Source organism: Plecotus auritus (assembly GCF_963455305.1).
Source record: "Plecotus auritus genome assembly, chromosome: 6".
Taxonomy (NCBI): domain Eukaryota; kingdom Metazoa; phylum Chordata; class Mammalia; order Chiroptera; family Vespertilionidae; genus Plecotus; species Plecotus auritus.
This window is the reverse complement of record NC_137773.1, coordinates 110,533,567-110,548,053: the sequence shown is the minus strand read 5'-3', so window position 1 is coordinate 110,548,053 and position 14,487 is coordinate 110,533,567. Positions and strand designations below refer to the sequence as shown.

Sequence of the window (14,487 nt, the reverse complement as noted above, 5' to 3'; positions counted from 1 at the left end):
CTACCTCGCACCATATGCTAAAAAGGAAAAGGAGCCAAATGGACAAAAGATTTAAATGTGACTAGGCTGCCACTAGCAGTTGGGGGCAGCCACGGCTCCTCAGGGCTTGGTGACAATCATAAACCAGTACTGGACTCACACATACTGCCTCCTTAACCCCACCAGGAAAAAGACTGAGGCATGGGAGGTGAGGAGAGAGGTTATTCTCTCCCTTCCCTGTGGAAAGGAGGGGGTGCCCCCCAGCCAAGGGAAGGGGGAGATCCAAGGCAATTACTCATAGAGATCAGGGTTGCCTAAACAAAAGGGAGCCTGGCATCCCGCTCCCTGTTAAATGTCCATTCCAGCAGGCCTGCTCCCAGCAACTGTCAGGGAGAAAAAAAGATCCAAGATAAGAGAGAAACAGCCATCGGATTAGCCTGTGTTTTCATTACTTGTCAAACACACATCTCCACTATGTTGCGTGGAAGTCAGTCATACCCATCAGTGGGAAAGGACAGTCTGTCCATAAACGGGACCATGACAACGGCTATCCCAATGGGAAGGGGGGCAATTGGATCCATGTCCAGTCAGAGCCAGATTTCCAGGCCAGGGAGCTGCGCAGAGGGGATGCAGCCCACGGGCTCTTCCAAGCCGTTGCCCGCCCCTCGTGGCCAGCACCCGAGCAGCACTGTGGTGCCTGCCACCCAGAGGACATGGCAATGCGGTTACTGCTGGGGTAGTGGTGACGACGCAAGGACTCAGCCACCACCACAGCTAGTCCCAGAGACAGGCTTTTCTTCTCCAGCTGAGTGAATGAAAGCTGCTTAAACTTGTGAAGCTTCCGTTTCCTCATCTATTTAATGGGGGTAATAAACTCAGCTCATAAAGTGTGCGGACTGAATAATCGAATGCATGTAAAAGCAACAGCTCCTGCTTAGAAAAGGTCAGCTCGTGGCTCAGTGCTTAAGTGTCGACCCATAAACAAAGAGGTCATGGTTCAATTCCCGGTCAGGGCACATGTCCAAGTTGCAGGCTTGATCCCTATTAGGGGGCGTGCAGAAGGCAGGTGATCAATGATTCTCTCTCATCATTGATGCTTCTATCTCTCTCTCTCCCTCTCCCTTCCTCTCTCTCTAATATCAAGAACATTTTTTTTTTTAATAAAGGCAAGGTTAGCTCTTGTTAGTATTATTTATAAAGATAAAAAATTGAAGATGAAGATGTCTACATTCCCTGGCATAATCTCTCTAAAATATTTATGTAATGTTATCTGAAACCATGCTGGAAAAAGTCTATGAAAACTAACATTTCTGGCCAGAAGGGATGATAATAGGGAAAAAAAAAAAAAGTGTTTTTTTTTTTTTTTTTTTTAATTCAGCCTCCCTAGAAACACCCTGGGCAAAGCCACTCAGATTAAACTCCCTCGTTGACGGAAAACAGGAAGCCTATTATCTCCATTTCATCTTTAAGCTGCAGGGAAACTGGCTACAAGCTGACATTTTCCCCTTCAAAATTAGATGTTTTCAGCTTTCCACAAAAATTTCTACCTTAATATTTACAGCTTAAATATACTCATCCACCAAGTCTGAGCCTGTCTATGAGGCAAGAAGACACTTCATGTCGGATTGAAATCAGGTTCCCCACATGTGACGAGACCTGGAAATAGTCCATCCCTTAGTTCATGTTGGAAAGATAACACATGTGAATTCCAAAATGCTGTGCAGCTCTAACTAGGGGCCAAGGTTAGCCATTTCCACTGTTAGTTAATTCTTTAGAGATATTCCAAAAATGCTCTGAATTGTGGCAGCAACACTAGAATTAGTGTCTCCCAAAGATGACCACTTCAAAGGAAAAATCCCCACACTTAGCAGATTAAGACCTGGAATTTCGTAGGTAAGTCATCTATTATAATCACACTGCATAAAACGAAAATCCATAACAACTAAACCAACTGTTGCTATCACTCATGGAGTCCATAATAAAGAGATTTTTATCTAAATGCAATCAAGTCCTTTTTGTCAAGTTTGTTTGGTGTCTGTAGAGCTGATTGAGACTTTTTTCTCAGAGTTCCTCTTTTGTACTATCACTTTTTGGGAGGCCCAGGAGATTACGCCACAGGCACAGGGAATTCTCCTTAGAAAATATGAAATGTACAGGATTCTGAGGTCGGCATTTAGCAAGGATCATCTCATTTAGAAGCATAATAATTTTCAGCTGCAAGAAGCTTGAGTTTGACAGTGAATTTGGGAATTTCTCTACTTCTTCCAAATTACTCAAAAGCAACAAGGAAAATAATAAACAGAAAAAACAAGCTCCTTCTTTAATGGAGCTTAGAGGCATCCTTACCTTTTTTTAGAAAGGCTATATGAAAAGGTCGACTGGAGGTGTGGGGCAATGTTAAGAGCAGACAGTCATGGCTGAGAGCTTCCCTTGACCTCGTGATATCAATTCTACAGAAGCTTGGACCACTGGGTTGAAGGAGAAATTATAGAGAAAAGTCATGTTTGCCAGAAGTACTCAGTGAGATAGAGATGACATATAAGCTGAAAATTTTCAAGAAGGGAAAAAATAAAATCATCATAGAAATGAAAGGTATATTAGAAGTAGCATACATGAAGATAGGCAGGATACAATACAATATGAGAATAAAAGAGAAGCCAAAAGGAGAAAGGGATGAAAATTCAAAAGGAATAGAGGAAAAAATGGTAGCTCTGGAAGACAGGCAAAGAAGATTCAGTGGGCATCCAATTGGTATCTTTGAAGAAGGAACCCCAAATAATGGAACAGAAACAATATTTCAAGATATAATTAAAGAAAATTATTCAGAGATAAAAGAAGACTTGAATGTGCAGATTGAATGGCCTTACTGTATGCCAGAAAAATTCACACAGATCCACCTACAGAACAATCAATAGAAAGTTACTGGATTTAAAAGATTGAAAAAAAAAATCTGGGTCATTCATACACAACCTAGGTCAACTATAAGCCAAAAACAATCAAGCTGGCCTCCAACTCTTTCCCATGAACATTCCATTGTAGGAACAGGGGGACAATGTTTACAAAGACATTAAGAAAATAAAGTCATTTCTAAGAGTGTTACAGCTAGTCAATATAAACACATAGAAAATAGGAAACAGCTGAGAACATGAAATAACTCAGAAAATATCATTTCCATGGCTCTCCTTGAAGAAGCTACAAGAAGACAAATTGACAACAGAGAGATTAATAGAAAACTATGGCCAAAAAAAGTAAAAATGGTGGTGAGTATTGACTGTTTAATTGTGGGACAAAAACGAAAATAAATGTGGGTTGTAATCCTGACAAGGTAGTGAAGGGGATCAGTGAAAGGTCAGAGACTCCATTTTTGTGCTAGGCCCTTCATCCTGTCCCCAGAATAACCTCCCTTCCGAGAAAAACTACAAGAAAGCAGCTAGGCCCAAACTGGGCTATACCGTAGCATGCTCCTTCACCCATCAGGTGCCAGGGCCAGCCTGACAGGTTGAACCGGGCTGAGGTAGGGAGGTGGGAATTAAGAAAAAAAAAAAAAAAATACAGGAGAGCGGAATCGGGAGGACTACAGATCATCGAGAGACTGCAGCAAATTTATTAACTGCGTAATGCCTTTTATACACAAAACACTGAATAGGAGGTCTGTCAAGAGGAATGTATTCTTTGTTCCTCTTAATCTCTAAGGGAGAGACAGAGCAGAAGGACAAATTCTCAGTACAGCAAATCTCAGTAAATAGTTACAGACTTCTTGGTAAGCTATGAAAGGTTGCTCTCATCCTACTGATAACCGCCATCCAAACAAGCCTGGGAAAACTGTATGGGTAGGGGACAGCCTTGCTAGTCCCTTCAGGTGACCTGGAACTGACCAATCGGGGTCAGCCAACTCAGGGGACCCTCCCCCTGTCCCAGACCCCTATAAAACCTTTGTCCTGTTGAAGCTCTCTCTCTCTCTCTCCACCTCGCTGCTGCGCCGGTGTGTGTGTGTGGGACTGAGCTCGAGCAAGCTCGAATAAAGGCTCTTTGCTTTTGCATCGGACTCGGCTCCCTGGTGGTCTTTGGGGATCACGAAATCTGGGCATAACAATCAGAACATGCCACCCCAAATATGTCACATCAGCATAAGGATTATTCTGAGCTAAAGGTTATTGAGAAGCAGAAAATGCAGAAACAGCTCTCTGCCCCCCTCCTATCACCTAACAGCAGGACGGGCATGTCCTTTCTGAAGGTCTGGCCCTCCACTGTCCCGCATCCTCACTAAGACAGGAAGCTGCCCTGAGACGGGTCTGCAAAACAAACCTTCCCAAAGCCACCTGCCTCTTCCATTACTTCCCCATATACTTACCTTCCCACGATTTACCCCCCGCCCCCCGCCCCACCCCACTCGGAGCCCAACCTCCTTTCCTTTGTCTTGTCACTTCCCAAGAGGGTATATAAGCCTCATGTTCTAACTGCCTCTTCGAGTTACTGGTCACCGAGTTCTCCCATGTGTATGGGCTCTGTGTGTGTAAAGAAGCTGTTTTTATCCCCCCTCTCCACCCTCCCCGTTAAGTTGTCTTCTGGTAGTTCAATTCGCAGGCCTTAGGTGCTGAACCTAAGGGGTAGAGGAAGGTGTTTTTTGGTTGTGTGTTTTTTAACTCTCCTATCGTTCTAGTGACTTTACTAGCAAAAGCTGGGAGGAGAAGGGGAACATGATAAAAGATAAAATAAGCACATTGATTTTCTCATATTTTCAGTGGACAGTCAAAAGACAACACTTGAAACTTGTAAACCAAGTAACAGAGCTATCAGGAAGTGTAAAGGCGTTTCTTCCCTATAGCCTTCTAATTGCATTGTGGAGGCAGAACTAGTAGCCAGGGCTCCGCTGGCTTTCTTGGCCCAGGCGATCACATGAGACTGAGAGATATGCACGCAGAGTGTATGATAGGAAAGGCCTGGGTCCCTGGCATTGTTAGTATCATCCCAGCCCTGGAATCATCACCTCCTGACTTCTTCAAGAGAAAGAAAGAAATCTCTATCTTCTTTTAGCCATGTAGTGGCTGGTATTTGGTGGGTCTGTGTGATTTGCAGAAAACTTTAATCCTAATAATATGAACATTAGGAGGATTATTTTGAAATGATACCGAGTACACCAAAGATCTGAACACTTGCAAAGGTATATCGTGTTTATGAAAAGGAAGACAGAACATTATAATGATGTCAGTTCTTAGGTTAACACAATCACAATAAGAATATCAACAGGATATTGTGCAAACTGGACAGGCTGACTCTAAAGTTCAAATAAATAAACAAGGAAGAAAAAAAACGGAAAAATTATGCAAAATAAGAGTCCTAAAGTAAGGACATAAGGGTGTTCATATTTTATGTGTTTTATTTTGTTTTAAACTGTAATAATTAAAATAATGTGGTTCTACAGCATCAAAAGCCTAGAAATTTATCTAAATAGATATAATAATTTAGTAAATAATAATAAAGGTGGTATTTTAAATCAGTAGAAAAGATGCCCAAGGGTGTAATCATCTGGAAAAAAAATAAATTAGAATCCCCACCTCACATGTTGCATCAAAATATATTCTATGTGGATCAAATATCTTCAGGTAAAAAGTTAAAGCCATGAAAATACTAAAGAAAATATAGGTTAAAGAAAATTCTCATGTGGTGAAAGATCTTTCTAAAAAGAACACAATACCTGAAGTCATAAGAAATTTGTAAAGTTGACTACACAAAAATAAAAAAGTTGGAAAAAACACCCATAAACATTAAAGAGACACACAACACACTGGGGGCAAGGAGGTAAGGGGAAATCCAATTCATATAACAGACAATGGACTGATTTTCTTAAAAGAATTAATTGATTCTTAAAAGAACTCCTCTTAATATATAGGAAAAAGCCCATCAAGAAAGGCAAATATATATTGGGTCTTAAGCATATATAACACTAAAAGTAAAGAGCTGGCCAAGTTCATTCATGGTAAAGAATGCAAAGCAAAACTGCACTGTGATGCCATTTTCACCCGTCTGGGCAAGGTAAGAACCACTGGTGACAAGCACACTGTTGGAAAATTAAGGAGGATACCGGCACTCTCATACATTTATTCTCAGAATATAAATTGGTACACGTTCCATCAAAATCAGTTTGATAATAGTTGAACATTATAGAATGCACTTGCTGCTTCCAAGGAAATTGTATAAAGAGAACTATAATCATTGACTGTCATCACCACATATTATAAAACTCCTTGCTCCTCATTCTTGTGATCTTGTACACATCAGAAATCTAAAGACTGGTAATCAAAAGTGGTCATCCAGACGGAAAATAGAGAACTATAACCTGTTGTGAGTTGGAGAATAGTATTCAAATGTCACATCCAATATCAAAATGCAAAACATATATTAAAGTAGCACGGATGAAACAGTATAGCCTAAGAAGCCACCTGAAAAATGGATCGCCTGCAAGGAAAACCTGGAGAAATGAGTCAAAGATTATTTTCCAAATATGCCGTCTCTCTCCCTGCTTTCTCCAGCTCAAGATACAAGTGTCCTTTGGAAATTGTGCCAACACTTTGCTTTCAATATAGCAAAACACTCTTCCTCCTCAACCAAAAAAATAATAATAAAGAATTTAGACTCTGAATTATAAAATTCCCTCCATAACTGAACCCAGTTTGTTCTATTCTATCCTCATAGTATATTTGGATGATCTAATTCTCCTCACTAAACACACACACACACACACACACACACACACACACACACACACAGATACTGAATTACAGACATAAAGAGATATGTCTAATGAATGCTTACCTGATAACGTGTTGGCTGATTGAGAATGCTGTTAAAACTGTGTGATTCAAAAACTCTCGAGTTAGACTGAGTGAAGAGGTTTAACTAGGAAAAAATACAATTAACCTAGTAAATTAGAATACATTCATTTGGAAATAACAAATATAATCTACTTTATTCTCCTTGATAACGTTTCTGGAGTCAGCACTTCTGAGGGACATTTTGTGGAAGTTGAGTTTTAGACGTGGTTTAATATATTTCCGAAGGTCAAAATTAATGGGAGCAACATGCTCACATTACTGACATGCTGGCAGCATGAACTGTCACAGAGCTGATTAACGGAAAACATTCTTTTAAAAATGGGCTCGTGCTAAGCATTCCTGATCCTGGGGACCGTGTACACTTTATCAACATGTATCCAGGGCGCCTAGAAGGCGAAGCAGCACAGAAGCAATTCTACCTGCTCCGAGCCTGGTTCCTCTCCCATGTGAACAGAACACGCATGTTCGGATGGCATTGTTTAGTATTTTCTAGCCCTAAAATATCTGCCCAAATAGGCCTTAGACTGAGTCAGAGTCACAACTTTGGAGGGAATTGGGCTAAAGAATTTAGGTTTTCTTTTCTTTCCAGGTTTAATTGCGGGGGGAGGGGGGAGGGCGGGAGAGGAACAGGAGGCGAGAGGCAAACGTGGTCACCGCCAGCCGGCTCTGTGCGCAGCCTCTTCCCCACGCGGTGGGCTTCAAAGGCGGAGCCCGCCACCCGCCGTCCATGGCACGGCTCAGGGAGGGACCCTCCTCACTACCCCGTCACAGCGATGCCAGGACAAAACCTCGCTGGCAGGGCACCGCTCCTGTGAGCCCCGAGGTCAGTGTGTGGCCGCTGGCCGCGGCTGCTGTATTACAAAAGGGGTCTGGAGGCTCCTTCCTCTCCTCTAAAAAAGAAAAACATGAACACAGGATTTCTCCAAATTTTTGCTAAATTTAGTACACAGAGAACATCTATGGATAGGAGAGTTAAACAGCTCCCCGCACAATTTACAAAATCAAAATGGCAACTGGAAGCAGATGTTAGAGCCTGGGAGGCTGAGGAGTGTGGCTCAGCCTTCCTTCTCTCTCAGCAGCCTCCCCAGGACAGCTGCTCTTCCAGCTGGCATCCCACATGGAGCATGCCTGCCCCTTACGGTCCTGGGCACACCCTGCCTTCCCCTGGCAGGGTCCAGGTAGCCATGTGCCACCTGAATGCCCTCTCTGTTAGCATCTTCCCTTCTACATCATGACACCATCAGGCACGAAGTCGGGGATCCTCTGCCTACAGAAAGACGATGCTAGGGTGTGAAGTGTAAGGGCTTGCATTCCCATCCTGGAGAGGCTTTCTTTGAAAAGAATAAAGCCTCAGTTACTAAATGCCCAGAGAAGCAAAGTCAATTTCAGCAGTAGCAGAATTTGCCCAAGATGGCAACTAGAGGCTGGCCCCTTTAAGAGAGCAGCCATCCTGCAGCTGAAGGTGCAGCTGGCGGGGAGGAGGTGGGCAGTAGCCAGGCCAGAGTGCAGCTGAGCGAGGAGGCGGCCAGGTGCAGCAGAAAGAGTGAGGCGTCTGGTGCTGCCTTCAGTCCCACACCTGCCCCGCTCGGCCGGCACCGTGCCCTCGCACAAGTGAGCGACTTTAGTGGCTTCAGCTGTCTCAGCTATAAAGTGGGAACAATGGTCATACCTACCTCACAGTGTTGCATGAGGGTCAAATGTACAGCAAAGCACTTGGCAAACTGCGGATGAGGAAGGGCACTGCTATTGTCGAGGCTGGAACTTTGTACAAGGTGTCTTTCTCACGAGAACCCTACGAGGCTTCCTCTTTCAGCTGCGACACTTAGGGCTCAGAGTGATGGAGCACTTTACCCAGGGGACTCGCTAATAGGCCGTAAGCCCGGAATTCAAACCCGGGTCAGACGCCCAGGTGCTCTTCCTGACAGTAAACTGCCTCTTGGTGGGCACACACAGGGTATTATTTGAAATCGTGGGATGCTGCAACCCATCACTGCCTTGCAGACGCATGGCCTTAAGAGCCCACACCCAGGTGTAAAGGCTTAAAAGGCCACCTTCTTGCAAAATGAGCTGCCAGGGGGTTACAAGACTTGGAAAGCACCTCTGTCTTCAAAGGTGAGAAATGAAGTCGCACGAATCCAGCCCTTGGCCAGCATCACTGAGAACCAGGTACAGCTCTGCTCAGAGGCCTGGATTTCCTGGAGATAATAACGTTGCTGTCTTGCGTCCCAGCTGCAGGCGGTTCTTACAACCCAGATAAAAATGTCAGCCCCACGCCTTTCCTCCTACCTGCCTTGCTCACTATTATTTGCGGTTCTGCCCATATCTTCCTGTGTCCTATGCCAATTCTGTCTCTGAAAACTGAGTTCATGGTAATAAACTGTTATCATGAAACTCATCTCTGTTGATGAGTTTGACTCGACCGGGGCCACTCAAGGACACACTGTTCTTGATTATTTCTGAAAGGGGCATTTATGATAAACACTTGAGGATGCTCTTAGGCCTGCATCAATTTTATAACATTGAAGGAAAAAGGAGTCTTTAGCCCAATAAAGGGTCGTACAAATAAGAAGACTATGGTGGTGTTGAACATCCATACAACCATAAGGAAAATGTGCAGTTAAAACTCTTTAACTTTGGAAGAACAGTTGAGAAGCATGGAACACAGGAAACCAAGTGTTCTGTTCACTTTTAAAGAGTTAAGGAATTTCTTGTTTGATTGTAATCGGGTAGTTTACATGAAATTATGACCCAATGCAAGGCGTAGATTAAGTGACCTCTTGACACATTAGGAAAGTATTAATCATTCGTCTATGAAAGACTGTGGAATGGACAATACTTTCGACATCTTCTAAGTTCACACAGAAAAATTATTGGACACACATCGAAAGACCAGGAGAAAGACACCACATTCCCCGTAAGGCCGCGGTGAGTGTCAGATACCTACCCTGGACTTTGAGTTCCCCAGCCCCATTTCTATGTCTTTCTGAAGCCTTCTCCTTCTGCATTTGGAAAAGTTAATGATCCGCATGATGAAATAAACAAATGACTTTGGACTAGGAACTAGACTGAAGGGTGGAGGTAATGTTTTTCCATCGTCAAAATAAGATAACCAAAGTTTCGAGCGAGCAAACTTCCATTCGACATCGCTGTCATCCTGTGTCACAAGACATAAAAGACAGAACTCATTTTAAAAACTAAAAATTCTAGTAATTGATTCTATAAGGTGTTACAATGAACCTAAATTATGCTTTTGAAATAGATAAGTGATTTATATACAATTATCTGCTTATAATTCCTATTGTTCTACATAATATTCTATCAACTTCCTTGATACTCATTTTTTATTTTATTTTTCTCTTCCATATGCTTCTGTGTGTACCCACTGAAATTTAACAAGAATTTCTGGCCCCCACCCAAGACACAAAGAAAAGCACAAGAAAAAGTCAGGGTCAGGGAAGGATGGGAAGATTATCCTCTCTCCCTGCCAATTCTGTATATCCATCAATAGTTCCCCACACTCTAGCCACCCTCCCTCCCTTCCAATAGGCTGTAGATACAGCATACTATATCCCCAGGGCAAAGGGAAAAACGGTACTCAGATGAAATTGCACTTTGGCGTTTATGTGTCTGCCATATGTCCTCAAATGTCACACAAGGCCCTCAGCGGCCTATTCCTGTTTTGTATCTCCTCTGGTCCTCAGAGCTGCCCCCTGGTGACGGTCGTGACCATCCTACTGGGAAAAACGATGGAGAGGAGAAACGACGAGGAGGGAGTTCAGAGTGGGAGAAGTTGGTTCCCTTGGTTCACACTCGCTAAACAAGCAGGAATGCAAAGTACAATAGTTCTCCTACATGGAGGACCTCACTTCAGCTATGATAACACTATCTGTGTGTCTCTAAAGCACACAGAGAGACTCAATGGACTTAACAAACAGCAAAGCCCTAAGAAGTTACTGAACACTAAACTGGAGGACATAGAAAACATACATACAACCGTGAAGAAAGGTTCCAACCAGCCCAATCCAAAACCCAAAGTAGGATGATTTCCACAAGAGTAAAAGTTCCAACTGGATAAAGAACATCATCAATGTTTGCCAGATGCCTAGCAATCCCCCCTCCAGGACCTTTCACAGCTGGCTGGCTAATGGGGAGAGAGCAACCTCCCAATGCCTACCACTTCTTCCAGCCGCCAATTTCAGAACTTCTGAAATAGACCCCGAGAGTGATGATAAAGCCGGGGGGAGCCCTGCTGTGCCCCTAGAAGACGCAGGAAGGCGCAGGCTGTTTGTCCTGGTGGAAAACCCAGAGGACGGCCTGGGCGCACCCCACCTCTTCGCTTCCAGGAGCTGGACCACCCACAGGGCACGATGCAGATGTGCTGTATTAGAATGACAGCAAGGACAGACCCACAGGTAGGAGTCTGCTTACCTCAATTTCTTGGTACGAACTGTTAATCATAGCAATTAACATGTTGAGCAAAACGACCACCATAGTCACATTGTATATTCCATAAAGTACGTATCCAATATTCTCTATGAACTTGTGATCATATTTGAGCACAACTGAAGTCACTTCAGACAACCCGAATATGGACCAAAACAGAGTCTTGAAGCTTTCTTCCACACTGTCGAAAGAATGAGGCACACAGTCAGCAAACGAACAGTTTTCTGTGTTAAAAAGTCAGAAGTGAAAACAAGTTAGGGTCTGGCCACTATACCAATGTCCAATGTCATCATAAAATACCATCATAAACCCCAGAATGGAATTATCTATCTATCTATCTATCTATCTATCTATCTATCTATCTAAACCCTAAGTGACCGTTTGACCATTCAACCAGTTGCTATGACACTCACTGACCACCAGGGGGCAGACACTCAACTCAGGAACTGCCCCCTGGTGGTCAGTGCACTCCCACAGTGGAGCGCCACTCAGCTGACTGATGGGCACCAGACACAACGCCCTTGACTGGCAAGCGCAGCTGCAGCAGCAGCGCTACTGAGTGGCCCTGGCTGCAGGCAGGCACAGCGGGGGACTGGGATGAAGGGGATTGGTGAGGCACCCGGCTGGGCTCAGGCTCCTCCCGGCCACCTGCCACTTTGCACACTACTACATCCCTGTGGGGATGTCAGACTGCCGGTTTCAGCTGATCCCAGAGGGGTCCCGGATTGTGAGAGGGCGCAAGCCAGGCTAATGACCCCACCAGGCTGAGGCTGAGGGCCCCGGATTCGTGCACCGGGCCTCTAGTTTTACTATAATGTTTAACAGAAGTTATTCTCGGGTTTTCAGGAGCGTGTGGCTACTTGGTGCTGACGCCCAGCCGTTCTGTAAGTTATTCAGGAAAAAGTCTCCGGAGTAGACTTTTTTGGGGAAAGAAGTTCTACCACGATGCCCATTCCTGTCTCTTAGAAGGATGGAAGTTTGGGGCGTGATCTTGTAGGTGGTTTAGAATCTCAATCAGGTTTTCTGAAGTAGAACAAGATCGGGATTAAAATTATATGCCCACTTCCAGAAAACTATGCACAGGCATCTTCCTTGCAGCGAGGCAGTGGGGCAGAAAGAGCACCCTGACATCCACCCATAGGGCGTGGGTAAACAGTTCTGTACATCCATAGGCGAAACACTATGACACAGATCTATCCTCCTGCGTCTATATAAAATGATATATTCTTAAGTAAAAAAAGTAAGAAGTAGCAAGTGTGAAACAGTCTACAATTTGAATAAAAAAAGAGGGGTATATAAACGCTTATATTCTTGTTTATGCAAAAAATCTCTGAAAGTACCCGACAGAAACCCCTGCCCCTGGGAACTGGGGGGCACTCAGAGCTGCGGTCCCAGGTGAGGGGTCAGGCTTTCACGGCAGACACTGCTCCCGTGAGTCATGTCACAGGGATTAGCACCTGCTAGGAGGTATGCTTGGCTGCAAACGAAGAGGAGGCAACAGAAGGAGAGATTCCTCTTCTTTTCCCTCAATTTAAATAATCTACTTCCTGACTCCTGGTCCCATGCAACAGTTAGCACATAGCCTCCCCAGCCACCCCAGACAAAGGCCCCAGTTTATCCCTTAAATGGGCTTTGCCAGCTGAATGTGGCTGGTCTCAGCATATGACCCAATTGTAACTGCTGGTCTGTGAGCAGCAAGAATAACCCTTAAATAACTACACACGTAACTTCCATCGCAAAGGTAAGGTCGAGAGCGAGTCCTCACGGACACTGAGCTTGTTTTCATTGCTGCGGTGCTATCCTTTTTCTGAGGAACAATGCCCTCCTATTATGAATCCTGTATTTCATTTGGACCATAGCATTTGTGTTACTCTGTACAACTTGTTCTGGGAAACTGTGCAAATAGCAATATGGAGGTGAATAAAATTCTTTCTTATCTTAAAAAAGAAGTGAGATCTTTTTCCAAAGAGATTTATGGAAACTTTTTAAAATATCTTATAACAGATTCTAAATAACAATTGTATAGATTTATAGGTTTTAGTACTAATTCATTCATTCAACTAATATTGCTGGAGCACGTATAATGTTCTAGAAGTTGTGTTGGGCCCTGGGGTAGGGGCGGAATAAAAATCCTGTTCCTACAGAGCTACTCTCTGTTATAGAACATTTGACCATGTGCTACAACCCCCTTGTTCCTGCCATTAATTTCACAGCCTCATGGAATTCCCGCCTTTTTCCTCTTGCTCCTTGCGAACCCCTCCCTCCCCCTTCATTCTCTCTGACTCTGTGTGAATCTACCTGGTGGGGAGGGGACAGGGAGACGGAGAGGGCGCTGGCGGGTCCTAGCTCTCACTGTGGGCAAGAGGCTTTCTATAAATTACCTCCGTAACCCGCCTGACAACCTGCCTTAAACCTCTTTGTGCATATTTTTAAAACTAGAGGCCCAGCGTGCAAGAATTTGTGCGTGGTTAGGGTCCCTAGGCCTAGCCTGGCCTCCATCGCATGGCCTCTGCCACCCTGCGACGCTACGTGAAGCTCCCCGCCCCAGGATGCTCTGCGACGCTCGCGGCCCCTCGACTGCTCTGTGAGGCTCCCCCTGCCCCTCGACTGCTCTGCGAAGCTTGCTGCCGCCCCACGAAGCTCACCACTGGACGCTCTGCGAAACTCCCCCCGCCCCACCACTGCTCCGCGAGGCTCCCCGACCCCACAACTGCTCCTCGAAACTCCCCTGCCCCGCGACTGCTTCGTGAAACTCCTGCCGCCTGGGTGACTGCTCCACTAAGCTCACGGCCACCCTGCGAAGCAGCCTGCCACCACCGCTCAACAGTCCCCAGTCCTGCCCCACTGCCAGCCCCCCGTCATGGTGAACGGCTCAGGGGCTGGGGGAGAGGGGGACCGAGAGGTGCTCCATGCACTTCATGATGACCGGTCGCCCATTCGGTCGTGACGCCACCGAGCTCTTTATATATATTAGGATAATGAAACTAACACAGAGACACATTAACTTGGCCAGAGGCCACGGCTGCAGGCCAGCAGGCTGCACTGGCAGCCAGGCCGCCTGGTTTCCGAGCCGTGTTCTCCCACGGTGCTCAGGTGCCTGTCCTCACACAGCCGAGGAGAAAACCTCAGGGCCAAAGCGCCTTCTGAGCTCCAGGCTCCCTGTGCGCCTCCCACTGGGTTCAGACAGACATTTTCTTCATTGAAAGCAAGAGCTTCAGGTCTCGTTCACACG

The 14,487-nt window shown here is 45.0% G+C and overlaps 1 protein-coding gene across 6 annotated transcripts in view; it reads right to left on the bottom strand.

Annotated features, from left to right (window-relative positions):
• Positions 1–14,487, bottom strand: part of TRPC3 (transient receptor potential cation channel subfamily C member 3) — an 80,940-nt gene that overhangs the window by 10,738 nt on the left and 55,715 nt on the right. For 3 of the 6 annotated variants that reach the window (XM_080671917.1, XM_080671918.1, XM_080671919.1), the window contains exons 8-10: positions 11,241–11,436; positions 9,757–9,966; positions 6,793–6,876 (exon numbers count right to left, since the gene is read on the bottom strand). In XM_080671917.1, the coding sequence (XP_080528043.1) occupies positions 6,793–6,876; positions 9,757–9,966; positions 11,241–11,436 (490 nt within the window). Of the gene's footprint in view, positions 1–6,792; positions 6,877–8,485; positions 8,534–9,756; positions 9,967–11,240; positions 11,437–14,487 lie in introns of all 6 variants that reach the window. The other 3 variants (XM_080671920.1, XM_080671921.1, XM_080671916.1) reach the window with 2 other exon arrangements.